Source organism: Mustela erminea, chromosome 14, assembly GCF_009829155.1.
Source record: "Mustela erminea isolate mMusErm1 chromosome 14, mMusErm1.Pri, whole genome shotgun sequence".
Classification (NCBI taxonomy): domain Eukaryota; kingdom Metazoa; phylum Chordata; class Mammalia; order Carnivora; family Mustelidae; genus Mustela; species Mustela erminea.
In genome coordinates this window covers 84,965,882-84,993,340 of record NC_045627.1, presented here as the reverse complement: position 1 = coordinate 84,993,340, position 27,459 = coordinate 84,965,882, and the positions used below count along the sequence as shown (strand labels likewise).

General features: G+C 55.8%; 1 protein-coding gene across 2 annotated transcripts in view; it reads left to right on the top strand.

Moving 5' to 3' along the window:
- Nucleotides 1-27,459, top strand: part of FAM53B (family with sequence similarity 53 member B) — a 72,075-nt gene that overhangs the window by 7,006 nt on the left and 37,610 nt on the right. For both annotated transcript variants that reach the window (XM_032312300.1, XM_032312299.1), the window contains exons 2-3: nucleotides 945-999; nucleotides 13,696-14,474. In XM_032312300.1, the coding sequence (XP_032168191.1) occupies nucleotides 945-999; nucleotides 13,696-14,474 (834 nt within the window). The remainder of the gene's footprint in view (nucleotides 1-944; nucleotides 1,000-13,695; nucleotides 14,475-27,459) is intronic.

Genomic DNA, 27,459 nt, shown 5'->3' with positions numbered 1-27,459 from the left:
GACCTTTCTGCCTAGAGCCCCAGTGGGCACCGTCTCCGCCTCACTAGAGGTCAGAACAGGCCACCTGACCCATGCCTCAACTAGCGCAGGGGAGCCCAGAATGTTCTCTGTGCTCAGGTTACTGTGTAGCCATGGAGCAGTGCCTAGTCTTGGAGCCTAGGGCCCAACTGGCCTGTCCCTCTCCCAGTGGCCGTAGCATTTTGTGAGGCTCGGTGTGGGCCTTGAGGGGAGGCATGGGATCCTTATGGTGGGATCCTTATGGTGGGAAGGGGAGCCATTGTAATATGGTGCCAAGGAGTTCAAAACCCTAGCTCTCTGCTGCAACCAGACATAACCTCGGAGTTTCTGTTTCAGTTCAGGGAGAGTGCCTGGGGGGCCTCCTTGTTGCAGCAAAGCAGCTTTGCACGGTGCAGGGCCCCCCGCTTGCGCTCTAACTGGTGCTTCTGTGGAGAGGATGAGTTGCTGTTCTCCTGGTGTCTCCGGGGAGGGAGGGAGCTGGGGTGGCAGACGGGCCTCCGCTTCTCCCTGGGGGCTCCTCCTGTCACCAAGAGGCCCCCTCTTCTCCCGGCCTGCGCTGTGGGGTGGCCTCTCTACAACCCAGCTCCGTGACCGTGTGCATCACACCTCCTCCCGCACCCTCCCCCACCCAGCACTCACATGGAAAAATCCCCAAGTGTCAGAAGTCGTGGCGCTTTCTTGTGTGTGTTTTGAAGCCATTAACTTGATGGACTCCATAACTCACTGGAGACTTTGGACGGAGAGCCCAGGTCTAATTATGGGCAGATGTTGCCTCTTAGAATGCTTTTTTCTCCTTTCCCTAATCTGACGTTGGCAGAAGGCAGTTACCCCTTTAATTGTGACTTTAGCGAGGGATCAGTGCAGGGTCATGTACAAACGTGCTTCTTATGACTTGAAGAGTGAATAGCTTTTCTGGTTGTTTTCAGCACACGCCAAAGAAGATGAGTCAAGGACCGACACTTTTCTCTTGTGGAATTATGGGTGAGTAACCAAGGTGGCTGTGGAGAGTCATTCTCTGGTCCTTCCACCAGGGCCTGAGTCCCCCAGGTGAGATGCTGGAAGCCCTTTCTGGACACAGGCACACACAGCAGCCATGGGGTCTCTTCTCTGTGCTTGAGCAGTCTCGGGTCTGGCCGTGTCAGAATGGCACCCGGGCTGTGGGGCTCAGGGAGCCGGTGGGCCCTGGGGTGTGGCTTACAGCTGTCATCTCCAACCATAACGTTGAGAGTTTCTGTCTGGTTATTAAGGTAATCATGTTCACTTTGATACATTGGGACGACGTACCATAGTGTAAAGTATAAAATAAAAATCTCTTTTAGTCCCAGTACCCGGTGAGAACGCCTGCTAATATTTTGGTGTATTTTTAATGTTCTTTGAATTTCTTACATGGCCAAGTCCACAATGAATGAGCGATTGTATAAAATTATATACAAAAAACTTTTTTTCTTCTGGTTTCACTTGGTAGTCCGTACTCCTATTTCCCCCAGCGCGGTAGCGTTGGCCCTTCCGTATGGTTTAATGAGTGTGTAGTAACACACTAGGTATCAACGGGTGCTGACCGATTTCACTGTCTTTTGTTTGTTGGGAGGAATGGCCGTGTTCTGTTCGCCATTGTGACGAACAGTGACTACGCGTCTAAGTCTTTGTCTTTTGTCGGCCTTCTGGATTATTCTGTAGGAGTTCCCGGGAGTGGCTTACCGAGGCCGGGGGCAGGGACATTTTGAAGGCTCTTGCTTCATATTGTTGACATGCTTTCCAGAAGGGTTGTCTCAGTCTCCGGTGCCCATGCAGGTATGAATTACTCTTTCTCCTAAGGGAGAGGCTGAGATGACTGTATTGATTATGTTGATTTTTCTGAGCTCCAGATGATCGGGCACCATCTCTCCTTCCACTGTCTCCCCATGGCTCCCGCCCACCATGGGGACACCCTGCTGCACGAGTTTCTGGAATGTTTGCACTGAGGCAGCAACCAAGCTCCCATGGTGGGTGACTGCTGTAGGCCTTCCGATCCCAGGCCTGTCTTCACAGGACTGTCAGGTCTTCCTGCCTCTTTTCTCAGCCTTTGACTCTGTGTGCAGTGTTTTCTTTGTCTTCTTGAGACTCTGTCTGGTAGACGGGGTGGTGATGGCAGAGGGGTTGCTGGGTGTGTCATAGTAAGCACCAGGCTCCTTCCTCACGACGCTGTCTCTGGGACGCTGCAGCAATTCTGCTGTGGGGCCGCTGAGGCCGCCCCATTCGCATAGGGGGACACCAAGAGCTTGTGAAGCGACTCCCCACCGAGCTGCCTTGGCAGAGTTGGGCCCAGGTTGGGGGAGAACAAAGATGGTTTGCTTCTTAGTCCCAAGCCACAGCTTGGTGGGAGAGCCCCAGGTGGTCCTCTTGGTCGGAGAGCCCCAGAGGACGTGGAAATAGCGAGATCACCTGGCCTTGGTTCCCCCACCGCGACACACTTCTGAAGCCTGTCCCCACATAGGGCTTGACTGAGCCCCTCTGGTGGTTAACGGCTTTCAACAAACCCTCAGCGACTTAGCCACGTGGCTCAGAGGCTTGCCTCACTGCCTGCTTCATGGGCTGGGCTCGGTTTTGTGGTGGTGAGACTGCCTTTGTCCCGCCAGGAAGCAGAGGGAGGCTCCTGGGCACACTCAGCTCCTCGGGACAGCCCGGACTTCAGCTCCGTACCCTGGTGGTGGAGGCGCCGGAGGTGCCGGGCTTCGTTTCAAGGCTGCCTGATGTACGCTGGCCCCAGGGCACGGCCAGGGAGCAGGGGAGCAGCCCCGGGCGGTGGGGGGTCTGCCGAGCCCTGTCGTCTGCCTCCTCGGCTGTTCTCTTCTGTTGGCCAGCCCCTCCTTGATCTGGGGAGACCCTTGCCCCTCTGACGTATGCTTTTCGTTCCCCAGGGTTCATTTTGGCGGGTTGTTCCCGTAGGTGTTTATTGAAGATGTACTATGTTGTCAGGCACTTGGCCCAGAGAGGGAGAAAGTCAGCCCCTGCACTCAAGAGGGCTTCTGTCTAGTGGAGCCGAGAGAGCGAGAAACAGAATTCCCTGTGGATTGGGGTCCTCAGAGCTGAGGGCAGATCAGCCTTCCTGAACCCCAGTCTCCTCCTCTTGCAGATTGTAGTTTCTGGTAGGATTTAAAGAGACAGCAGCACACAGAAGGCACCAGCTCAGTCCCTCCCGCCGGCATCCCCTTCCTGGGCGCCTTCCCAGGCCTTTGTGCTGGTGGAAGCTCTGGGGACCGCTCTGGCCCTTTTACCCTGCGCATTGAGGTGTGGCCCCACCTGCACCGTGAATGGGAGGGCGTCTGAGGCAGTGAGGTCTCACCTTCCGCTTGCCTGCTTTTTAACGGCCCTGGGAGGGTCTAGCTGGACTTTTCAAGAGGCTTTTGAGCCTTTCCAGGACTGGGTGATACTCAGCCAAGACAAAATGTCCCATTACTATGATCACCAACCCCCATCTGTCTCCCGGAGATAATGAACTCATGTTCTGGCCCCGATTGGTGGAATTCTCCTGTGATTGCTGGGGGCAGGTTGGCCCCATGACTGAGGGCGTTTCCCTCCCAAGCGCCCACTGCAAGGGTCCTAGCTGGAAGCCAGGGCAAGTTTGAGTTCCCTGAGCATTCTGAAGAGAATCCAGGCAAGCGCATTGGAGTGGGGAGTGTAGCGGCCTGTTTGCTTTCTCTTAAAAAGCCACCCTTCCCAGGAGCCCAGCCTCCCCTACGCCCACTTAGATAAAGTGCCTTACTCATGTCATCAAGGGCTCACCACAATGTGTTCTCTTTAAGTACTTTTTGTTATCGTGAGCTGAATGGGCTCCTCCCCAGCGTTGTCTCCCCCACCCCGCCCCCCCCACACCCTAAGTTCGGGAACTTGATAGAAAGAAGCAGTTTTATGCCTTCCCAGAGTAGGGGAGAGAACAAAGCCAGGATGAGGGGTGAATGGCAGAAGCAGGGCACAGTGGGGCCCGGCCACCGCCCAGCCTGCTCCGCACCAGGGCCCAGCACTCCTTATTAGGTTGTGAGCCCAGCCGGGTCCCTGAAGGGCTCTTTGTAGCAGAGACAGTGTTTGCCTCTCGGTTTCCTTTCTCCCCTCCCGTAGCATCCCGAGAACGCTTTCTGTGCGGAGCGGTGATTTCCTCTGCAAGTGGCTTCTTTGGGGAAGCCACATGGCTGGTTCCTGTGTTCTTAACACGGGAAGCCTCGGTCAGGTGGCAGCTTCAGGGCCGTGGCCTGTCCCCGGTCAGCTGGCCTGGCAGGCGGGCCAGCGCTTGCTGCTGGCCGTGATCTCTAGTGGGTAGGGAAGGGGGCGTGGCCACACCTGACAGAAGCGCTCTGCGCTGGGAGAGGCAGGGGCTCCCCCTCCCAGGTCAACAGTCACTCGCCCTGCACGACGCTTCTTTGCGCTGACCCAGTGGCACACGTGTGTCAGTTTAATCTTTTTTGGTGAAGCAGGGCAAGCGGGGTGAGAGCACGCTCCGCTCACCACCCTTGGCTAATTGCACCCATTAAATGAGTTCCGTATCGCGGGGACAATGGACACTACACATTCCATTTTCCTCACCACTCAGGCGAGGAGAGACCTGGAAATCAAATAATATGTGAGGAGGCAAATGCGATACCAATTATTGCAGAAGGGCCACTAGGAAAAGTCGTGTAAATACAAGTCAATGAACAGAGAACAAAACAATTCATATGCTAAAAAAAAATTGCATGGAAACCCATAATTACTTTAGGAGTTATGGTAATAAATTATTTATTAATGTAAATTATTTCACAGGCAGAGAACATAGAGAAACTTGAGCAGAAGGATCATGCATTATGTATAAAAGGGAATTGTAAAAATATTATAGCTGTCCTGCTTGTGCTGCGCTGGTTCAGGTTTGTCAGCATTTTAATTACAAGCCCGTACTTTCTGTGTTTAATTACTTGGCTGTTAAATTCTGCTCTGTACATGAAAGGGTTGTTCCCGGGGGCACTCTCTGTATTAATTTCTACAGGGTAAACCAGTTGGCCGTGTTGGGCCATGCAGGATGGAAAGATTTCACTTTGAGATTTCATAGCTTTTGGTCTTTTCACTCTGTCACTTGTTGAAAGTGGAATGCAACGGCCCCTCGTATGAGAAAGCTGGCATTCGGAGGTGGGACATTTTCGGTTTCTTAGAGCGGGCATGTGACCGAGGCTGAAGGGCCAGTCACAGCAGCCGCTGAGCTGCCCAGGCCAGTTTCTGGTCTCCGCTGCTGCTTCCGTCTCTCGGGGCTAGCCATTTGGAATATGACCATTGGACCAGAGCCTCCAGCAAGGAACAGGTTAGTAACTGAAATTGGCAAAAGGGAGCTTTGTTTTCATTTTTAAAAGTACATCCCTATAGAGGCATGCAGAGGAATGATTTTTTTAAAAATTTACTTTTTATTTTTTATTTATTTTTATTTATCGTGGGCATATGTGTGATTTTTTTAGTCCCTAAGGTAGTTCAAGGTTTGTCTATAGAGAGTGCTCTAAATGGCCCCTCGCACCATGCATTGGTTTCTGACAGTGTTTCTGGAATAAAACACAGGCTGGAAGTAGGTGCAAAGTGTAGTTGGCACAGGATGGCTGTTTACAGTGTCAAGTGAAAAGGGAGCCTCCCGGGCTGCCTTCTCAGCCAGGCTGGCCTGCCTTGGGGTGCGGAGGGGTCCCAGTGGTGCCAGAGGGAGGGGAATGAATGACAACTGCCGGACTGACTTCGGGCACCACCCAACACGGTGCATTGCCAGGTGGAGAGATGGTCCGGCGAGGGGCAGCCCGGCCCCACTGCAGGAGCGTGGCCTTGGGACCGCAGACTGTGCTGTTGGTGGGCGCTGTGTCCCTGGGTGAGGTGTGACGCTCTTCTGAAGCTCGGGCTCCCCACTCATGTGACCGGGTGCACCGCGATGCCCCACGGTTGAGTAGCGTGTGTGCGACGTATGCTGTCTGCCGCCTCAGCAAGGAGCCCGGCAGGACGTTGGTTAATCACCAGTTAAGACGCGTTTCTCGGCAGTTTCCTGACCCGTTCTCCCGGCTGCTGGCTCTCTCCTCAGCTCTGCTGCGTGTTCATCTCAGAGATGAATCGCAGGCACGTACCCATTTCTGATGCTCCTCATGTACCCACAGCCAGGACGGGGGTGCCAAAGAGGGTGGGCAAAAGTGACCTTTCTGGCCCTTCACAGCTCTTGTTGTCATTGGGGGTATCGGCTCCCTCCACATTCCTGGATGCCCCTGGGGTCAGGGTGGGCACCCTGCCTCATACAGAGGGGGAGACTGAGGCCCAGGTTCCTAATGGTGAGTCTGGTGTGTTTTTTACCCCTCTATTCTGTCTGTTGGGAGATCCCACCAAGTCTCTTTTTGTAAGAACAGCAGCTTGCCAGAAGCTCTGGCAGCTGCCATGGGCCACCCCTACCCAGCTGGTGAAGGCAGGGTCCTGGTTACCACTCGGAAGGTTAGCAGCCTCTCAGCCTCCAAGGCAGGCTCCTTGCTTCCCTGGATGGGGCTGGTGGCGTGTCCTCTCCAGCCATCCTCATGCCCTGTCCTTGCACCTTAGCTGAGGAGCTCGGTGTCCTGTGTCCCTGTCCCTGAAGCAAGGACGCAGCTGACATTTTATGGTTCATCGCTATCGAGAGGCACCACCGGAGGCGAGGCCTGCTCAGGCAAAGCCCGAGAACCTTTTCTTCCTGACATAGCTTTGAACTCTCTGTTCTGATGACACAGGGAAAGAGGCACTCCAGGGGGCCAGGGGCTCTGAAGTTCATTTAAAAATCAGTGACCCCCTGTGGGATAGCGCAGGTCATTGTCCTTCATGGTTTTCCTGTGTTCTTTTTTGTAAGATTGGCTTCATAAAGCCGCCTTCAGAAAGATCTCTTTCCATTTCCCACTGAAAGGGCTAGGGAGCTTCTAACCCTAACAGCGAGCATAGAGTCTGCAGTCCTGAGGCCGAGTTAGCACCAGCCAATCCACAGGGCGGGAGAGAGAGAGAGAGTCATCATCAGCCCAAGTAGATAGGTGTGAAGTCCAAGAATGAGTCAGCCGGTCTTGATGGGGCGGGCCGGAGGCTTGAGACCCAGGCTGAGAGGCTGCAGGAGTCTAACTTCTCCGGTCTTTGCTTCAGGTGCTTGGCCTTTTCTAGAAACCACATTCTGCTGTGGTTCTGTCACCATAAGGTGGCCTGTAACACACAGCACACAGATGTCCAGGGCTGTAAGTCTCCTGGCTTTTGAACTGAAGAAGGCTGCGGTCCCCTAAGAATCTGGGCCCCTGGGAATCTCCCTTCAAGTTTAAGGGTAGGAATGGAAACAAGAACATTTGAAGTCAGAGGCTATTTGTGCTTCTCCGAGTGTTTTCTTTCTTTGAGCTCTAGATCTGTGTACTCAGCAGCCTTCTGAACCTCCCCAGTCCGGGGGCGGCAGGATGGGTGCCTTGTGAGCAAGGCTGGGGATCAGGGGTTTTGTTCCCACGCGTGTGAGCGTTGGCTTCTCCCGCGCCTCCCAAGCTGGTGCGAGTCTTCCCAGAGACCTCAGGCTCAGATGTCAAACCTCACGTTGTGGAACCTGGGAGGTCACCTAGTCGGGCCGTCTGTGAGAGACCTGGATGGTTGGTATGCTTTTGTAGGAGTTCGCGTGGTTTCTCTTCCTGTCTCGAGGTAGAGCTTTGTGCGTGTTTACCACACACACACACCTGTGAAGAATCTCGGTCTTGTGAAGATAGGCTCCCTGGGGAATGGAGCAACAGGAGAGGAAAGGGGACTGCCGGAGGGGGTGTGGCTGGGGCTGGTGCGCAGGCTGTGGGCCATCATGCTGGGTGTCCTAGGAGGAAGGACGGAGGCCTCAGACTCTTCCCCTGGCTTCCCAGGCCTCTTCGCGTGGCTCTCCACCCAGAAGGTGCTGGGCAGCTTGGGCCCCCGCCCCTTCTGTGAGAAAAGGCCCTCCAGGGACGTGAAGGGTTAAAGGGTTCCTTCTCTGTCGTTCTGCTTCTTATTACCGGCTGGAAACAAAACAGACACCAAAGCACCGACTTCTGATGGTGGTCTGAATCCAAGTTTGTAGAAACTGGAAGGGTCACGCCTTCAGGGGCGTCCTGGGTGTGGCTGGATGGTTTGAGTGAGAGCCCCCCCACCCCCCCACCCCCGACAGAGGCGTGAGAACCCCAGCGCTGGGGCAGCCTGCAGGAGCAGTTCTCCATACCTTTGAGTTCAAAGAGCCCGAGGAGCTTATTCAAATGCGCCCCCCTCACCGAGATTCTGTTTACCGAGTTAAGGACTGGGCCTGGGAATCGCATTTTGTCACCCCAAGGGGCGCTCCTGCCAACCCAAGGGTCACAAAACCACACTGAGGAAAACCGGTGCAGAGCGTATAGGTTCCCGCCCCAGCCAGACCCCCAGAGCTTGGCACCCAGGGGCACAGGAGCTGAGCCTCGGCTGAAGATGCGTCGTCCAACACTGTCCTCCTTGTCATGGTGCTGCCGCTGGCAGAGCCCGCGTGCCCTCGCAGGCCCTGTCCCAGGCAACTGTTTGATTCTTAGAATAGCTCTGCAAGGTCGTTCCTATCTGTCACCCTCATTTTATAGATGAGGGAAATGAGGCTCTGAGAGAGTCAGTGACTTGCAGAGCTGAGGTGCAAACGCATGTCCACACCCTCCCACCATCCCAGGTGACCCCTGCTCCGTGGACTCCCCAGGTCTCTGGCCATTGTCACTTCTGACAGAGTTATTGCTGTCTGTGCAGAGTGGTATTGAATGGAGGGGCGGGGGTGTCCTGTATCCTCTCCTCGGAGCCCTGCCGGGGCCCTTTGTCCGGAGTGACGTCAGGGCCAGAAGTTCGGGGCTGTTTGCCATGAAAAAGTAGCTTCTATTCCTGTTTCTTTTGTCTGGTGACCTGACCCAGCAAATTGCTTTCTGTTCCCTGAGCGAAGGGGGAAAACACAAGGGCTAAACATAGCCTCGATTGTTTTTACTTTTCTGATATTGTACTTCTTCAAGCGATAAAGATAGTAACAATTAAAATATTATCTGCCCCTCAGACAGACCAAGTGGCCACCTGGCTGGTGTTGACACACAGTAGCAGCACTCGGTGTTGGACAGGGCTTTGTGTTTCCAGACTATCTTAGACCTCACGCTGCCAGCCAGACTCCCAGCCGCTTCGCACGCAACTGTCCATGGCCTCGGGAAAGTGGGAAGTTGAAGGCAGAGCCCCCAGGGTGGACCTCGCTGGCCAAGGAGGGGTTACTGGGGCCAAGGATAAGGGGCAAGTGGCGCTCATGGCGTCAGATAACCGACCATGACCGGCTCTGCAGCTTTTATCTGCACATTATCTGTTCCTTCCTCTACCCACCACCGGCTAAAGTCTGCTCTGTGCCAGGCTCCACGCTGGGCACTTGTGGGCTGCGCTGGGTCAGTGCTCAAGAGCTTATGGCTCCGTGGAAGCAGACGTGTAAACAGATGATTAAGGTTCAGTTAACATCTGAGCCATAAGATTGAAAGTCAGTCCAAGAGCTGTGGGCGCCCAGTGGCTAATGTGGAAAAGGCACATGAACAGAGAAGGTGATGTTGGAGTTGGCTCTTAAATGATGAGGGAGAGATTCTTGCTGGAAGGATAGAGGCAGGAGAACAGTGCAGGCCTATACAGAGGTGTCAGGGCTTCAAAGAGCTGGTGTTTGGGGGCAAGCTACAGATTGACTGCAGACACTCAGCTCTCGTGTTTAACCAGTGGGCCTGGTGGAGAACTGAGTCTTCGTCATCCCCAAGGCACAGGAATCTTACTGCTAAGGTCATAGAGGGTCACCCTTACAACAGAGCAGAGTGCTTCCCACAGGCAGGCAGGAGCCCGTTAGAGTAGCCATCCAACCCCAGGCCCCCCGGGGATTTTGACAGTCGACCCAAACAGACGGAGCTACCCCTCTTGCGTGTAGATGTTGGCTGTGTGCGTTCCCACAGCTGTTTCGTGAACATTCGTTTGATAAGGAATCTTTTTCAGGGCTGTGTACCCCCAGACCAGAAGGGGTGTGCTTCCCGGGCTCTTCCAGGGATCGTCCAGGATGGTTTCGATTCTGCCTGCTTCTTTTCTGACTTCTGATGTCACAGGAGGTTCGCTGTGCCTGGAGTGGGGTGAACTGGGCAGGCGGCGAGTAGATGGGTCTGGACGGCAGGTCAAAACTTTTCTGTTCTTTCTTGGAGGCCACGGGCTGCTGTGTGGGGACGGACATGACAAGTGTGGGCCTCGGGAAGTTCTCTGGAGGCAGTGAGTGGGTGAGCCTGGAGTAGGGAGGCCTGAGGGCCCCGTCAAGAAGCACCAGGATCACGGGGTGGCCGTTGGGGAGGAAGGGCACTGCCAGATGAGGGGGACTGAACCTTCATGCTTCACCGGCTCCGAGGTCCCCTTTCTTTTCGTGACTTCCCTGGAAATGGGGTCGGTTCCGGGGCAGGGAAATTAAAATGGAATGAAAAGTGGTGTCCTTTGGGGGTGGGATCGGTTCTTTTTAATTTCAGGGTTTCCCAGGGCCTGGGATGGAGACTGCCTGTAGTGACCCTCGGGTTCCGGAGGCAGGGCCACTGTGGCTCCAGGTGGGGACCCTCACTGCTCTGTGGCTGGGCCTGCTGGGTCCTTCCTTAGCCACATTCCTGGCCCATCTGGTGCCTTAGTGCCTTGTCCCAAAAGAGAAGTTGGTGGCCAGCGTTATTCTAAGGGAACTCCCTGAAAGACCGAAGGAGCAAAACCCAGTGGAGGTTGGGCTCATAGGCCCTGACCCTGGCACAGCACCGGCGGCTTAGTGGCCACGTCCCCCACACATGTGGAAATACATTTGTCCTGAAAGAGAATGTAGAAACTATAACAAAACAAACAGGAAATAAATAAATAAATAAATAAATCAGCTGGCTCTCTCCCATTCGGTTATGAACATTTTGGTTTATTTTCTTTTTATTTTTAAAGACTTTATTTGACAGACACACAGCGAGAGAGGGAACACAAGCAGGGGAGTGAGAGAGGGAGAAGCAGGCTTCCTACTCAGCAGGGAGCCCGATGCGGGGCTCCATCCAGGACCCTGGGATCATGACCCAAGTGAAGGCAGAGGCTTTAACCCACTGAGCCATCCAGGCGCCCGGTTTACTTTCTTTTAATCATCACATATAACATACATATTTTACAAAATAGGGATCATGCTATCTATCCAGTTTTTCTATCCTGTTTCTTTAGGCTTTGGATTACGTAATTAACATTTCGCCATCTCATTAATATTCTTTGGAACTGTACTGTTTTCATGCTCCTTATTATTCCCTGATCGTTTATGTCACCAGCCAGACTGGAGGGCGTTTTAGTTGTGTTTATAATGTTGTCACTCGTATCACTTTTTCTTTTTAAGATTTATTTATTTGAGAGAGAGCAGGCGTGAGAGAGCATGAGCAGGGGGGAGGGGCAGAGGGAGAGGGAGAAACAGCCTCCCCACTGAGCAGGGAGCCTGACCCAGGGTTCAATTCCAGGACCCTGAGATCATGACCTGAGCCAAAGGCAGACACGCTTAACCAACTGAGCCACCCAGGCGCCCACTTGTGTCACTTTGAAGAGCATCATTACACAAATCTGCCCTTTTTTCTGAGGATAACTTTTCTTCTTGTAAATCAGCTAACAGTGACTCAGTTGATGTTAGCTTGTATTTCTTTTAATTTTACCTTATTATGAGTTTACTGATCTTTCAATTGCTGACGAATGTCAAATTGAAAGTGTTTTAGAAGAATCACGGCTGCTCTAGGGGCAGTGAGTAGTGAAGACATATTTTGAACAGGATAAACGCTACTTGTGAAAACGCAGCTTATGGAAATACTTTATCAGACTTTGTTAAAGGGACACGCATGGAGACCTGCTGTGTACCAGGGCCCAAGAAGATTCCTGGAGGAGGTGAATTGTACACTTGTGACTGTCCTGTTTTCTTCCCAACTGGTTTAAGGAAGAGCCTCTCCCGCATCTCCAGCTTCTGAGGCAGTCTCCTGGGGAACAGTCTCTGGGCGGTTCCTCCTGTGTCCCCTGTCCAGAGTCCCAATCCCTTAGGCGTGTCTCAGGACTGTGGCAGGGTGGTCTGCGTGAAGAAGCAGGCACATTTAGTCCCGATTTGGCTCATCTTGGCTTGGAAGGCTCCTTTTGAGCCTCACTGGTCATTCCCTTTGAACCTGTCCAGTAGCTGCGGACACTGAGCACAGGGTCAGTCCCTTGCTGTGTCTTTCAGTGTCTTTTAAGAAGTGGCCCCCGATTGAGGAGATGGACTTGTGGTCCTTGCTGACTGGTGCACTCACGTGGGTTTCACCATGGTTTGTCTAAGTGGATAGCCCATTTTGCATGACTCAGAAGGTCACTGAGGGCAGCCCCGATGTTGGGCTCCCCTTCGCTGTGGTGTAGTGAAGAGAGCAGGGCACTGGCGTGGGCCAGCCTGGGTTAGCCTCCAGACGATTTTTAGCTGTGTGGCCTTGGGCTACTTTCTTACCCTCCGTATGGGGCACCCGGTGGCTTTCAGCCGCCATCCAAGATAACTGCTCTGTGACCACTGAAAGTGCTATGAGAATCCATGTGCATCAGACACCTGCCCGAATGTCATTTCACGTTTTGCTTCTGTCCTGACGACTGATGGACTCTAGCCGTAGTTTTCTGTGTATTCTCATGTGTACTGTTCATAAATGTGTGCAGATTTTAAAAAAAAAAAAACCTAGAAATGTGCTAATATGTGGATCCCTGGTAGCACATGCTGTTTCTCAGCTTTGCTTTTGTATTATAAACTCGAATACAAGAACTCGGTCAGGTTTATCTGTGCCCTCCTAAGGTCCTCAGCACAGTGCCTGATTCTTCAGTAGAAAAACACCAAATAGTTCCTGAATATTTCACTAAAATAAAGGGTCAGGTGCAAAGCCAGCATTTCCTAGTGGGGTTAGCTTATTTATTCATATGTTCAAGTAGAGACCTGACGATGTAAGTTTAAATCATGCCCTTGTGTCTGTGCAGCCGAAGACATGCTTCTGCAGATTTTGACACTTTAAACATCCTCGATCTCGGTGAGGAATCAGGTGAGCACAAGGAAGGTGCTCCATAGTTGGCTGTCATTGCTGATGATATTGATATTATGGGGCATTTTGATAGAGGGAGGCACAAATCAATACAGTTTCCAGTTTCTGTTGTCAGCGAGTATTTTAGAGATAGAATTCCGAAGAGCTAACCCGTGGCACTGCCCGCCCCATTTGACCATGACCTTCCCAAGTACCAAAAGACACCTCTTGGGTCGTGGTCTTCTGCCAGGGCATCAAGCCCCAGCTTGAGTGGGGATGGAACTGCTGCAGGCCAGGGAGGGTTGGGGCAGGTCGGCTTCCCACCTAGAAGAGGGGAAAACATTTGGGTTACAGCTGTGGTTTTGGACTTTCCCAGGAGGCAGTGTGGACTGTTGGAAAGAAAGACGCGCCAGGAGGCCGGGGCGGGGGCGGGGGTGTGCATCCCCGGCCTCGCTCTGCACCTCACTCCACACCGTGGGACTCACACCCCCGCTCTGGGCCTCCGTTTCTCATCCATAAAGCGAGGTTGGACTGGAGGGGCTTTGAAGGGCCTTCCTGGCTCCAAAGTCCTGTCTAAAATGGGCTGTTGGTTGTGGAGATGGAGGGCTGGCCTGGAGGCCTTCTCAAGTCCTGTTTTCTCTCTGTCGTTCAGAAAATGACAGATGGCGCGAGCTGGACAGGAAATGCCCTCTTCAGATCGGGCACCCGAGCGCCGGCATCTGGGAGTGCCTGCCTGAGAAGTGTCAGGACAGCCCCCTGTGGCACCGGGAGGCCGCGACCGCCTGTGCCGTGACCAACCTGATCAAAGACCTCAGCCTCAGCGACCACAACGGGAACCCCTCAGCACCCCCCAGCAAGCGCCAGTGCCGGTCACTGTCCTTTTCCGATGAAATGTCCAGCTGCCGGACATCGTGGAGGCCCCTGGGCTCCAAGGTCTGGACCCCTGTGGAGAAGCGCCGCTGTTACAGCGGGGGCAGCGTCCCGCGCTACTCCGCCGGCCTGGGCACCATGCAGAGGAGCTCCAGCTTCAGCCTCCCCTCCCGGGCCAACGCGCTGTCCTCGCCCTACGACCAGGCGGGATTCCACCACCGATTCGGAGGTCAGCCTTGCCAGGCGGCGCCAGGCTCGGCTGCCTGTGGACAGGCGGGTGACCTCTGGAGCCCCGACCCGAGTCCTGGGGGCGGGGGCCGGCTCGACATGCAGCGGTCCCTGTCCTGCTCCCACGAGCAGTTTTCCTTCGCGGAGTACTGTCCACCCTCAGCCAGCAGCACGCCTGCCTCCACGCCAGAGCTGGCCAGACGCTCCAGCGGGCTGTCCCGGAGCCGCTCGCAGCCGTGTGTCCTGAACGACAAGAAGGTCGGAGTCAAGCGGCGGCGCCCGGAGGAGGTGCAGGAGCAGAGGCCTTCCCTCGACCTGGCTAAAATGGCACAGGTAAGAGTCCCAACCCCGCGGGAGGCATTGCACAAGCATCTCGGTGTTCTCGGGGGCCTCTGCTGGTCCTGGCCTGTCCCAGGCAGAGGCGGAGCGCCACTTTCAGAAGTGCCCAGAAGCGGGTTAGGAGTCCTTGTTTTTTAAGTCCTCTTCAAAGAAAGATGAAATTGATTTTTTTTTTTTTCTTAAGTATCTCTTTCTCTCCGTTTAAAATCAGAGACACAATGCTAGCAGTATTGGAGCAGACAGATGGTGAGAGGTGGGGTGCTGGGGAGGCATAGACCATTGTCATCAAACCCTGGTGGTCCCCTTCCAGCACTTCGCTGGAGCCTCTGTCCCCGGAACCCAGCCCTGCGGCACAGGCCGGGATTCACTGACACTTGGATGATGCTGGCCCTGAGGTCAGGACCACGGGTCATGGTTTCAGAGGGTGAGAGATGGGGGGAAGGCCCTTACTCCTTTGATTAAACTGTCAGCATCACGAGGCCCGAAAGTATGACTGCCACCCTCTGTGCCACCTTTGTAATCATCCCCACTCTTGGCTAGGCGAGGCCTCAGGCCACATGCCCTGGCCCTTGCACTCTGTCCTCTGTGTCTTGGAGTCCTGCCTTGTGCTAACACTGAGCTCAGGGACCAGTTTGAATGAGATGAACTTGGAGTGAATACACTATCTATGGGACAGTCTCCGAGTCTGGGTGCCATCTGGGTTTGGTTCTTACGGAGGAGGCCTGGGCAAGACAGTGAGGTTCTGGGATGAGGGTTGGCCCTTGTGACCCAAAGTGGGGACGGGTGGGTGTGGTGGGCAGGGTGCAGTCTCTCTCTTCTGTGTCCTCACTGGGGACCCTCCAGTGCTTTGTGGTACGGTTTAACTCTCGTCTTTGCGTCTTGTCATGGAAGCATTGGTCACCGCGACGTGTTAAGGGATGGAAGCTGGCTGGCCTTGCTCATGAAGCATGTGGCCCCCTCCGGGCAGGCAGACTCCTGTGCCCCTCCTCTCTGTGGGCAGGATGGCCTCCCTTCAGTGCCCAGAGCTGCTTTTGCCTTAGAACAGAAATGCTGCTTCTGTAGATGGCATTTCCTTCATTTCTCTGGCCCCCCTCCCAGCCTAGAGGTCCCCACCCCCGCCAACAAAAGAAGAGGGGCAGGTATCCTGAGCCTTGAGCATGCGCCTGGCCCCAGAGTCCAGACTGTCTGGCCCTTTGCTCCGGAGTCCGTTCCTGGCCTGGGGCAGCCAGAGGACAAGCTCGTGATGTGCTCTGCCCTCCCCTGTGCCGCTGAGGCTCCACCCTCCGCCCCTGCACTGTCCAGGTTCCGTCACTCCTCTACGGGTGTCCCTTTCTTTTTCCTGAGTAGCGGACATTCTTTGCTTTACTAGCTAGGCAACATCAAACCCACGTTCATTTACTTGGACACGCGGTTAGAATTTTCCTTCCCTGGAGAAATTTAAATAGGTAAAAAGGCTGGAAAGGTAACAGATTTAGGTGACTTTCGGAGGGAAACCCAGAGCCCTGAGTCCTGGGTGCGATAAATTGCTTCAGTTAAATTTTTAATGTTGAGCTTATTTTATTAGCTAATAAGCTAGATAGGTAATAAAAGCAGCTTACACATGTTATTCTGTTTTACTGCCCACAAGTTGGAGTAACAGCACGGGTATCACTGGAGACGTTTCCCGTCCTCACTTGGGTAGACGCTGTTTGAAAATATATTGCTTGGTGGGGCTGTGCCCAGTTGTGTAGATTGCTTCATTGGCTCCAGGCAGGCCTCCAAGATCCTGGGGAGGCCGCCCTGATTCCGCCTGGTTTTCTCTAGCCAAGGCCTGGGTAGGGCAGAGTCCGGGGAAAGTGAAGACGGGGCCCCTGCGAAGGGCGTATGCCAGAGGGGGAGGCTGGAACCCTGGGGATGGACCCTGCACCAAACCACCCCGACCAGGCCTCTGGAGCCCCAGGCAGCCCTCTCTCCATGGGGCCCAGCCTGCTTCGGCTCCCCTGCTGGATAATTTATGGCCTCACGAGGTAGACCTTGCTTTTACAGGAGCTTTGAAAGCCAGGCCTGAGGCAGCCCCAGTACCTTTGCAGAGAGCCCTAGATCCGTCCTGGAATGGGAAGGACCCTGTTCCTGGGAACCCCGTGAGCTGAGCCTGTCACTGGCTTACAGACACCTGCCTGTGGCCAGGTGACAGCTGATGTGGGCCTGCTGCCCCCAGATACCAGCCTCTGTGGGCTGCGGCTTTCTGAGCATTTGTCACTGCTGGGGAGGGAGCAGGGTCTGTCATCTCTGGGAAGACAGGCTTGCACCAGGGTCAGCACGGCTCTGTTTCTCCAAGCTGGATCTTGGACTCTTTTTCATAGGTCTTGTGATCTTGGTTTAGAAATACTCATTTACGGGGGGGGGGGGGGGGGGGGGGGGGGGGGGGGGGGGGGCGGGGGGGCCGGCAAGGGATGGTAACGGAGCATCTTTGTGAAGGAGCCCCTTTGTGTGTGTCGATCTGGGACCAGATGTGCGAGATGGGTACGCAGCGCCTTTTCGGTTGGAGTGACTGGGAGTTCTGACAAACCCCAGCTTCCTGCAGGCGCTGACTGGGGCTGGGCACACCTGCCGGCCTGCGATGAACACGCAGGCGCTCTCCTCCAGCTGTTAGGGCACCCAGAGCAAGGCGGGTACCCAGAGCCCCTCCAGCCTCATCCATTATGGCCCCTCCTGAGATCCTTCTGGAACACGGTGTTCACTTTTGGGTCTGCATTTGGGGGCTGCCGGGGGGACATCAGCACATCAGAAGGCCTCCAGAGGAGTGGCAGGAGGCTGGCAGCCCTGGCACATGGCCTCCCGTTTCTGCACAGCGGATCATACTGCTCTGCCTCTGCCGCCGCTCCTGCCCCCCAGGACTGTCGGGGTCGGGGGGGAGGAAGGGAAATAGTGTGCATGCATGTGCACGTGTGTGAGATGTGTCGGCATGTACGCATGCGTCTGTATCTATGGAGACGTCTGTGCATGTCTCCTTGTTTTTCTCTGCATGCGCGCACACACACACACACACACGCGCACAACCCGGCGCCCTGGCTGGCATGTGTCGACGGTTACCGTTAGCATTGCTGCTGCACGTCTTGGGAGGGAAGGCACGGGCTCATTGTGGGCGACTCCAGAGGTGGGACTGGGAGAGAGGGTGACGGTCCCAGGAGGCACGCTCCATGCATGAGAAGGGCTCCCGTTTTTCTGTATCTGCCCATGTCTTCCTTCTGTTTTCCCCCCTCCCTTTTCTGTCCTTGCCGATTACTTCTTCTTCTTTGTTCCTCTTCTTGCCTCAGCCTTTCCTTTTGAAAATGGGAAGGAGCCTGCCCTGCGGCTCAGCCCGGCCCGTGGTGAGCTCTGTGCTCAGAGCCAAGGGGCGTGAAGTGGTGACAGAGTCGGAACTGCTACCACCAGAGGAGGGGGCTGTGTGTGGGCATTTTGTGTCACGCCTGTTGCCCACCGGGCTAGGGAGACGTGATCCTGGGAGCCCACCAGAGGCCCCACCCCTTCCCACCTCACCCCTGGCGCAGCTGGCCCACCGGCTACAGCAGTGTCCCTCTCAGGCAGTGAGGCCGCGGCGCGGAGCGTCCAGAGCTAGAAATCGCTTACACACTGTCTTTGCTCACGTCTTCTTAAAACCTCAGTGCCCAGCTCGTGGGCATGGATGCCGACCGAGGCTGCAGGCGCCCCAGCCATCCGGCTTCGGAAGGAGGGACGATGGTTGCAGAGAGGAAGGTGCCCCGTGGGAGAAATGGCGCCAGGACCCGGCCAGGAAGGCCCAGCCCGCCCTGTTTGTTGTCCTCGCCACCACTCGGCTCTCAGAGCAGCTGCTTGAAGGCGGCCCAGAGGGGCAGTTGGGCCTGCCCCTGCCCAGGTCACATTTGGCTGACCTCCCCCTCAGCTTTCCCCACGTGACCCTTCCTGCCTGATGTTTTATGTGAAGCTGAAGCCTCTGTTTGCAGAATGACAATGTGTGCCATTGAGAGCAGGGCCCGGCCTGAGCTCAGGAGTTGTTTACTGGCGGGACTTTGCTGACGTGATGAGTTACTGCTTCTCTGAGACCGGGCTTGACTACCAAGCGCTGGTTGACTCCCAGCGAGACCTGAGCTGTGCGTGGCCCTTCAGACACAGGTCACATGTATGTGAGCAAAGATCTCGGGGAAAAAAGCGATAGTTAAAAAGATTACCCACAGAATGCCATGCCCCTGGGCGTCCCAGTCTTGCTGTATTTTTAATTCTGAGCTAGTTGGCTTGCAGGAGCAGCACGCTGTATTTCTCAACAGTGCTTCAAACAGAAGCGAGACGTTTGTGAGGAGGGGTCGGGCTGCTGAAACAGAGGTTTGATTGATCGCAGCTGCCCACGCACTCAGTCCTCCAGCCTCCTGGAGGAGAAGCCCCAGAACAGGCAGCAACTGTTGTGTTAGCAGATGTGTGAGGGGCCCGAGAAAGCTGGCCGGGGGCGGCACGCCGTAGGGGAGCAGCCTCAGACTAGAAGCTCTGCTGAGAGTTGATCCAGGACTCGTCTCCGGGACGGCCGGGTTGGCTGGGGCTGTGGGGGCTCTGCGGAGTAAGACGCTGGTGCCGGAAGCCATCGGAGGGGTAGCACAGACACTCATCAGCAGCTCGTGGCTCTTTGTTGGCAGCGCGTCCCTGGGTCAGCCTTCCACTCTCTGTCCAGCTTGCCAGTGGGGGCTGCCTTCCACCAGGGAGGGGCCCTCCTCAGCCACCATATGGGGTGCCCCCTCGCACCCTTGGGTGCGTGACCTCCCTCCTTAGGCGGCCCCAGCAGCCCCAGCCAGCTGTGCTTTTCCTTGGCAAAGTCCCTGGGCTCAGGCCTGGTGTGTCTGAACCTTCGCAGCCTCCTCCTGTCTGCTCTGGCCCCAGCTGGCTGCTGGGCTGGTTTTCGTTTGCTGCTGCCTTGCACCCCTAGACCATTCCTGCTGCCCTGGAGGACGCACTGACTGCAGACAGAGGCCCTCAGCAATGGGCCGCCCCATACAGCACAGAGTACAGGTGGTCCCAGAAAGCCCGGGATCGCTAACTGGAATGAAATAGATGCTTAATAAAAGTAAAGGCAAAACCAACTGTGGGCACATGGGAGTCGCTGCTTCTGATAAGGAAACAATCAGGAAGGGCTTGAACCAAGGGAGAGAGTCTTTAAGACTTGGATCGTTAGGGGGCGCCTGGGTGGCTCAGTCGGTTAGGGGTTTGACCCTGGGTTTTGGCTCAAGTCATGATCTCAGGGTCACGGGATTGGCCCCATGTTGGGCTCTGCTCGGAGTAGAGTCTGCTTGTGCCTCACCCTCTGCTCCTTACCCACTTCCCTGGCTCATGCACTCTCTCTCTCCCTTAAATGAATGAGTAAATAAATAAATTAAATATTTAAAAAAAAACAAAACCCAAAAACTTAGACCATCAAGTGGTTGGTGGTTGGCCGGGAGTGGCGGCTCTGGGCGCTGGTCCAGCGCGTGCTCTCAGTGCTGGTCAGTCGCAGCAGTCTTTCTGGTTGAACTGGGAGGTCATAGACTCCTCCTCTCTGCCATCATGGCAGCCACTGCCGAGCCATCTGCCTCTGTCAGTCTCTTCACTTGATGGTGAGGCCTCTGGAGTCCAGGAGAGTCAGCGACTTGCCCAGAGCCACGTGGCTCTTCAGGACGCCAGGAGCGCTAACCTTGGGCCTCCTGACTCTGGGTTCAGGGCTCCTCCTGCTGCTGTGATCTGTCCTCCACGAGGACAGCCCACTTGGCCTTTCCAGGTGGGCGACCCTGGCGACCCTTACAGGACCTGGTGGGTGTGGAAGCGAAGGCCTCGGTTCTGGAATCAGAAAGGGGCTCAGTTTCCCCCTCTGCCACTTTTGAGCTGTGTACCTTGGGCAAGTCACCCTCTGTAGGCCTCCACTTCCGTGTCTGTAAAATGGGAATGGCAGTTCCTGTTTCTCATGGGCGAGGGGAGGAGTCCGGCAGGGTGGATCCCGACAGTGGCTCGCATGCCGATGAACTTCGAAGCTGCCCTCTGTCGCCTGTTTCCCTTTGCTCTGGTTCTGGGCATCAGCAGGGCTCGCCACTCCGGGGAGAGGTGATGTCAGCATGAGGCTGGGGTCCTGCTGGCCGTGGGGGAGCGGAGAGGGCTGAGCGGGAGACTAGTTTCAGTTCTGTCCAGGGTTTCTTTTCTGTCAGTAGGCCTGTCAGGGACAGTGCAGCACCCCTGATGGGGGTTCTCATGATTCAGGGAAACCCCTGTGCAGATGCTTGGATCACTTCTTGCCATCCCCTGTTGCAGCCACCAGGTTGCAGAAGCAATCCGCTTAAGGTCACTCAGATTGGGGCCTAGTGTTGCCACAATAGATTTGATCTCCCGGGAAAAGGAAAATAGAAGGAGTTCAGCTGGGGACATGCCAGCGAGGCAGCTTTTAGTGCCACTTGGTGATTTTCCATGCTTTAATTGTAGGCCTTTCTGAGCCGAAGGGTGTCTTAGAAGATGTGAGGCAACACCACTCTAGGGTGCCCAGGGCTTTCCTGAGGGCCTCTGCTTCAGAAGCCGGTCGTTTGGGTGGGAGCCCCTCGTGCTCCCCAGGTGTGCTTGGAGCATTTGCAGCTGCTGGGCACTGCTCTGGTCCTGGGCACAGAGGCCTGCAAGCTGGTGGCCCTGTCCTGTGGAGGCCAGCACACCTGAGGACATCTCTAGTCCCACTCCATGGAGGCCAGAGTGGGAAGGGTCTGTGGGCTAGGTGGCTTCTACCTCTTTGCTTCAACTCCAGGGGCCTGGAGGGGAGGGTTTTGAGGAACCCTGTGTTGCCCCCCAGCCCGCTGAAGAAGAAGCAGACTGTGGGCAGGGACATGGGGAAACAGAGGGCTGGTGGAGAACAGGCCTTGGCTCTGCCCGTGGGGTGGGCTCGAGCCTCACCCTGGGCGACTTCTTGACCCCTTGGCGCGTGTTGGCCCAGCGTCGAGGTGGGGTAGCACCATGTGCACCTGCCGTGTTGTTGGCGGCCCTGACTGAGCTCATCAGCGTGACATGCTTGTGTGTGCCCAGGGTCAGCCCTCAGAGTTTTGGAATCAGAAAGGGGCTCAGTTTCCCTCTCTGCCATCAGGCTACTGGCGGTGACACTTGAGGAGTAAGGGGGAAAAATTTGTCAAAAAGAAGGACCTGTCATTCATCGCTGTGACCTCCTCCCTGTGGCGATTCTTTGTCTCTGCCGCTCAGAGGTCCTCGGCTGTGTCTCTGTTCCCCAGGAGAGGGCGTGGAGCCCAGAGACTTCTGTGTCTTGTCCGAGTTGTTGAGTTGCCTTATTGGGGTTTGGACCCAGGGCTCCAGGCCTCCCCGGTGGGGGTTTTGCCCGGCTGCCCCGGGATAGACACTCCCACAGTACCACGGAGACGAAGCAGGGCCTGTCATTGGGAGCACAGCTGTGTCTGGAGCTCGAAGACTCAGGTTGGGACCCAGTTCTGCACCCCGCTGTGCTGTGAGCCTGTCGTCTTGCTTCTTCGAGTCCTGGGCTTCTGACTGTGTGTGCATGTGCGCAGGCATGGCTGAGAGGGCCTGCAGCTTCCTGGGCCTGACTTCAGGGCCTGAATCCGTGGGTCTGAACCCAGGGTCCCCAGTGCCAGGGTGTTCCGGGAGCTCCCCGACGGGGCGGGCTTTGGGAGCAACAGGGCCCAGCCTGGTGACTCTGCAGAGGCCCCGGATGGACTTACCTTGTGTGGAGACAGCACCAGGAGTCAAGGCCCCTCCGTCAGGAGGCACTGGGTCAGCCTGGACTTGGAAAGGCGTAAGCTGAAGAAGGGATGCAGGAGCCCAGTTTTCTAACTTCCCGGTCCTTGGGTGGCCCTGCTGAGTCCTTGTGCCGGCGGAGCAGCAGCATCCCTCCCTGAGGGTGAACCTTCCCGAGCTCCAGAGAGAGCTTGGGGTCGACTTACGCTGCCTTAGAACTGTCTGGAAAGACAGCTAACATGCAGCGTTGGACATGTGGGAGGCCAGTCCCTGCGCCTGGGTTCTTAAAGGCGGCTTCGGAATCCCTGTTCACCGTCCGGAGTCTGGGCTTCGGGGCAGCGTGAATGAGCAGGAACCCAGTGGGACTGTTTATGTCCTGTCCACAGGCTGTGTGTGCTGGGTGTCTCGGGCTTGTGGGAGCCTTTGAAAGAGGCCAGGCTTCCAGAGTGTTCTCACAGCACAGTAGACTCGGCCTCAGGAGGGAAATAAGCCACGGGGCAGCCCTGGAATTGCTGCGGGTGAGATGGGGCCTGGTGGGGGCAAGGGGCCCCGCATGGGGGCTTCCTCTGTAGGCACACTCGAGTCCTCTGGCTTTTATTCTGATGCAGGCAGGGGGCTTCAGAGAGTTTTAAGCAGGGGAGGGACAGTACCCCAGAGAAAGCTCCTTACAGGTGGGGTGAGCCGCCCAGACTAAGAGCTGTGGGGAGACAGGAGTCCGTCGGCAGATGGTAGTGGGCAAGCCCAGGGCAGGGGCAGCGCTTGTGTTGGTCTGTGTTTGAGGCTCAGACATTTTGGAAGTGTACAACAGGCCGATGGCTTCCTCTGGTCTTTAGCTTCCAAGTCAACTGAGTCACGGACCTCAGGGGGCAGAGAAAACAGAGCCTTAATCCCCAAAGACCGCTTCCTTTAAACTACTCAGTTTAGTGTCTGCTGGATGTATGTCTGTCTTGGTATCTGACCTGCAGCCCTCACTCTGTCCGTTTTCTTGATCTTTTCTCAGTAAAAGTGAAGTGTAGTCAACCAGTACAATTCCTTTGGTTTCCGCAGCCACCCTTGAAACCCTCCCACCCCCCAAATACTTGCATCTCGGTGTTTTGCCAACCGGGCTGTCTTTCCCTGTTGTGAAGCTCGATTCCTACCCTGTCCCTAGACCTCTGACTCCTGTGCCGAAGCTTCTCAGTCCTTGCCCGCCTGAAAGTGGGTGCCACTCTGGGCTGGAGAAGGCTGAGGGCAGCTTAGGGCCGCAGGAGGGTTCTCTTATAGGTTTGAGTGGTTGTCCTGCTGGATTCCACTTCAGCGGTGCCACAGCTGATCTGTTCACAGCAGCTGGGGCAGCAGCTCTGGAAACGTGGCATCTGAGGTGGCTTCTGTGGATCTACTAGCAGGGCATGTAATCCCGGCGCAGCCCAGAAGGATGCAGGGGATGTGATGCTTGACAGCCCTGGAGGGATTCTGGGATTCCCTGCCGTCTTCCAGCTTCCTTATTGGGGATGCTGGGGTAACACCTCCTGGGAAGGCGCTCCAAGCCCTTGGCAAGCCTGTGGGGCTGAGAGAGCTCCAGGGAGGGTGGGAGACGGGGAGGCGCAGAGCCATGTCCCTGAGACGGGCCTGTGCTTAATTACGAGGCTGACCCTGAGCCGACCCATCCGACATGAGTCTGTGCCTCTGCCCAGGGCGGCCGCTGGCTTCCATGGCTCCAGCACAGGGTAGAAGCTTACTGTCGCCCCTTTCGCAGCACAGCCCTCCACGTCCCAAGGACAGAGAATCTCCCCTTCGGACAGGGCTGTTTATTTACAACATTTTTGCAGTATCCGCTGTCCTGAGTTACTGCTGTTGCTCTCAGCATCGGGCCCCAGTCGAGAACTAAAGACAGGAAAGCCCACACGAGAGGGCAAGTTGCAGTCCCCAAGCCGGTGGGAGCTTGGTTCGATTGGACTTGGAGTGGCTGGTAATTGCCTGTTTACGGCCAAATGATGAACAATGCCCCCTTTGAAAGTTGGGCATAGTAGGGCTCTTGGATAGCTCCTTTTGGGGAGGGAGTGGGGTGGCTTTCTTTTCTGTCTTGGAAAACAAAAGAGGTGGTTGGTTCCAGAATACAGCGCAACGACCAGAAGCACCATTCCCTGGCAGTAGCAGTGAGCTCGCGTTGGTAATGTGTCACTGAAGGCCACCAGGCGCCAGCCCTGTCCCTGAGATAGTGCAGGACCCTCTAATGCATTTAATCCGTGTGGAGCGGGTGGTCGCAGCGGTGGGGGCTGCAGCTGCTTCCTTGCCAGAGCTCGTGCACGGAGAGCGTGGGGAAGGCTGCCTGGAGCAGCCAGGGCCCTGGCAGGGGACAGAAACCGCCCACGTGTCCACGGAGGGCTCACCGCGAGGGGTTGTTAATTGGGTTTCTGGAGAACCGAGAAGCCAAGACATGAGCACGAGATACCATGGAGGAAGCAACGGCAGGAAGCTGCTCCCGCCCCGGCGAGGGTGACAAAGGGGAGGCCGCGGTTCTGCAAGCTGCAGAGCTTGGAGGCCACAGGCCCCGGGGCTGAGGACAGGAAGCGCGGTGAAGCTGCAGCGCATGTTGGGAAAGCTGCAGGCTGCGGCAGCTGCCGGGCACGGGGCAGAGGGCCCTGCCGGGTCAGGAATCAGGCCGGTGATAGTGACAGCCACGGGAAAGAAGCAGGAGGATGCAGCCCTACTCCCCCACCCCCAGCGCTCCTGTTCACAGGGACTCGAGGGGAGCAGATGGCAGAGCCTCCCCACCCCACCCCACCGCAGTGCTGGGCTCAGAGGCCAGGAAGCCTGGAGCTAAGCCCCTGGCTCTGGGATTGACCAGAGCTGCCGTGGGAATGCCTGCCCTCTTTTTGCCATGCGACCGAGTGTGGCCCCTCTGTACCATCGAGCATCCCAGAACTCAGGCTGTGTTCTCACTCTTCCTCTCTGTCTCTCCTGGTCTCGTGCGCTGGTGACCCATGAGTGCCGGGCACTCAGCAAGGCCCTGAGGGGGTCTCTACAGGTTGCGCTCGGTTCTCATTTTCATGGAAGCTACTTTCTAGAAAGAGGGGTAGATAATGAACAACAGGCAAGAGACTTGCAGGTGCCAGTAGGTGCTATAAAGAAAATAAAATGGGCCGGATGTGGATGCCAGGTGGGAGGGGGTATGTGGCCCGCTTTAGGTTAGAGTGACAAGGCGGCCACTCAGGAGGTGATCTAATAACAAGACGCCTTCAGCCAGGCACAGGTGATGAGGGACAGTGAGCACAAACGTGGGCAGGTGGGGCGGGCTTGGCAAGTTCAGGGCAATGCAGGCTCGTGCGAGGGGGTGCCCAGGAGGGACTGCAAGGGATTGGCAGGGCCAACTCAGGGCTGGGCCTCTCAGGCGGGGTAAGGAGTGGGTCTTAGTGCTGAGCCCAGGGAAGGCCATCAGGTCCCTGAGAAGGGATCAGATGTCATTTTCTAGGTCTGGGACCCTCTGAATCCATTGCCTTGGGGATCTGGTCTCAAGAGTGCACCCAGGAGACCATTGTGCAAACAGGTCAGATCAAGAAGGCATATAAACATTCATCAGAGGGAAGAGGAAGATAACCAGCTTTGTCCTTGGGGACGCAAACCAAGTGAGATACAGCTTCCTTTTCCTCTCAGGCAGCAGCAAAGCCAGAACAGTGAGACATTGGAGCTTTCTGCATTAGTTTGGGTCAGATGCCTGGTCATCCTGCCATTCCCTTCTCCCTGGGAATGAGGACAGCTTGGTTCATGCTGGGAACCTTTAGCCGGAGACGTGTACCTCCTGTGGCCTGAGTCCCACTCTCTGAAACCCCAGTGAACGGATAGACGCGTCACTGATGGCTCTCACCACGTGTGACCATGTGCTTGCAATGCCTACGTGTCCCTACCTACCTCACCTGTGGGCCAGAGACGGGATTTATGTTTGTGGTGTTCTGTGTTGTCTTCATTGCAGTCCTGGAAAGTGGGGATTGCTCTTCCCATTTTGCAGAAGAGACTGAGGTCCAGAGTGGTACCCAAACCCCCAGGGCCTGGTGTGCCTGCAAGTTCCACCCTGGGCAGAGCTCAGGGTGCCAGGCCCTTCCCACCTTGGGTGTCTGTACAGAGGGTGAGAGCCAGTGGGGGGAGGTTGGTATCATGGAGCTGAGGCTGGGCTGGAAGCAGGTCTCCTTCCTCAGCTCTGGTGGGTCCTTGATGGGACAGATCATCCCTGGACACGAAGGGCTCTCTGGTTTGAAGACAGTGACAGGGATGGGCTCAAAGGTCAGTACCCAGTTCTGGGATGGCAGCTAGGTTCTCCCATGACATTGCCAGGGGACCCTGATCTGGCCCCCACTCCACCAGCTGTTGGAACTGTCTAGACGATCTGAGGTGACAGTTGTCACCAATCTGGATGAAGTAGGCTACGATTGGATTATTATTGAAACCTGAGACCATTTCGAAGCAGTGACAGCAAGCAGCGCCCTAATGGGGCACTGACGGTGGCCTCGGTGGGGCTCAGGCAGCTGTGTGAGGTGTCGCGGGCTCTCACAGCCATGCTTGGGGCTTGGCACGAGGCGGTGTATGAAGCTGAAGGGCTGCTCCCTCTGTGGACCTTCCCGACTGCCCCGGCCCAGGCCCTAGAGAGCCCACGGTGCGGGGTGCTGGCCATGAGGCTCGGCCCACAAACCTGCCATCCTGGAGAAGGAAGGGAGCAGGGGGAGCACGGTCCTCATCTTGGGTTTTGGGACCCTGGTGGGTCTCTTCAGAGGCCGTGTATCCCAGGGAGCTCGCCTAGCCTTTGCTTCAGTCTGCTGGGGCCGTCTCTGGTTTCTCCAGGGTTTTAGGTGGAACAGAGGGGAGCCATGAGCCCCTGAGCCGCTGAGCCCATGCTGGGAGGGCATAGGGAATGCCCTCATCACAGAGCAGGACCGTGGAGGACCAGGGCCCAGTGTCCGTGGAGTTCTGTGCGGGGGTGATTTACTATTTTGTAATAGGTTCAGCATTCTAAATAGACTTCTGCCAGGTGGACCCCTGGGGCATGTGTGGTGGGGTGGGTTCCTAACTCTACAGTTGTGGGCAGTGTTTTCCAGTAAAGTGACAGTTGTCACCTCAAATCATCTAGATCAGGGATCGGCAAACCACAGCCCACAGGCTGTTGCCTGTTTTTGCAAATAAAGTTTTATTGGCACATAGCCATGTTAGCTTACTTAGTAAATTGCCTGTGATGATTTTCATGTTAAAACAGAGACTGGATGGGCCACAGAGCCTCAAATACTTACTGTTGAGCCCTTTA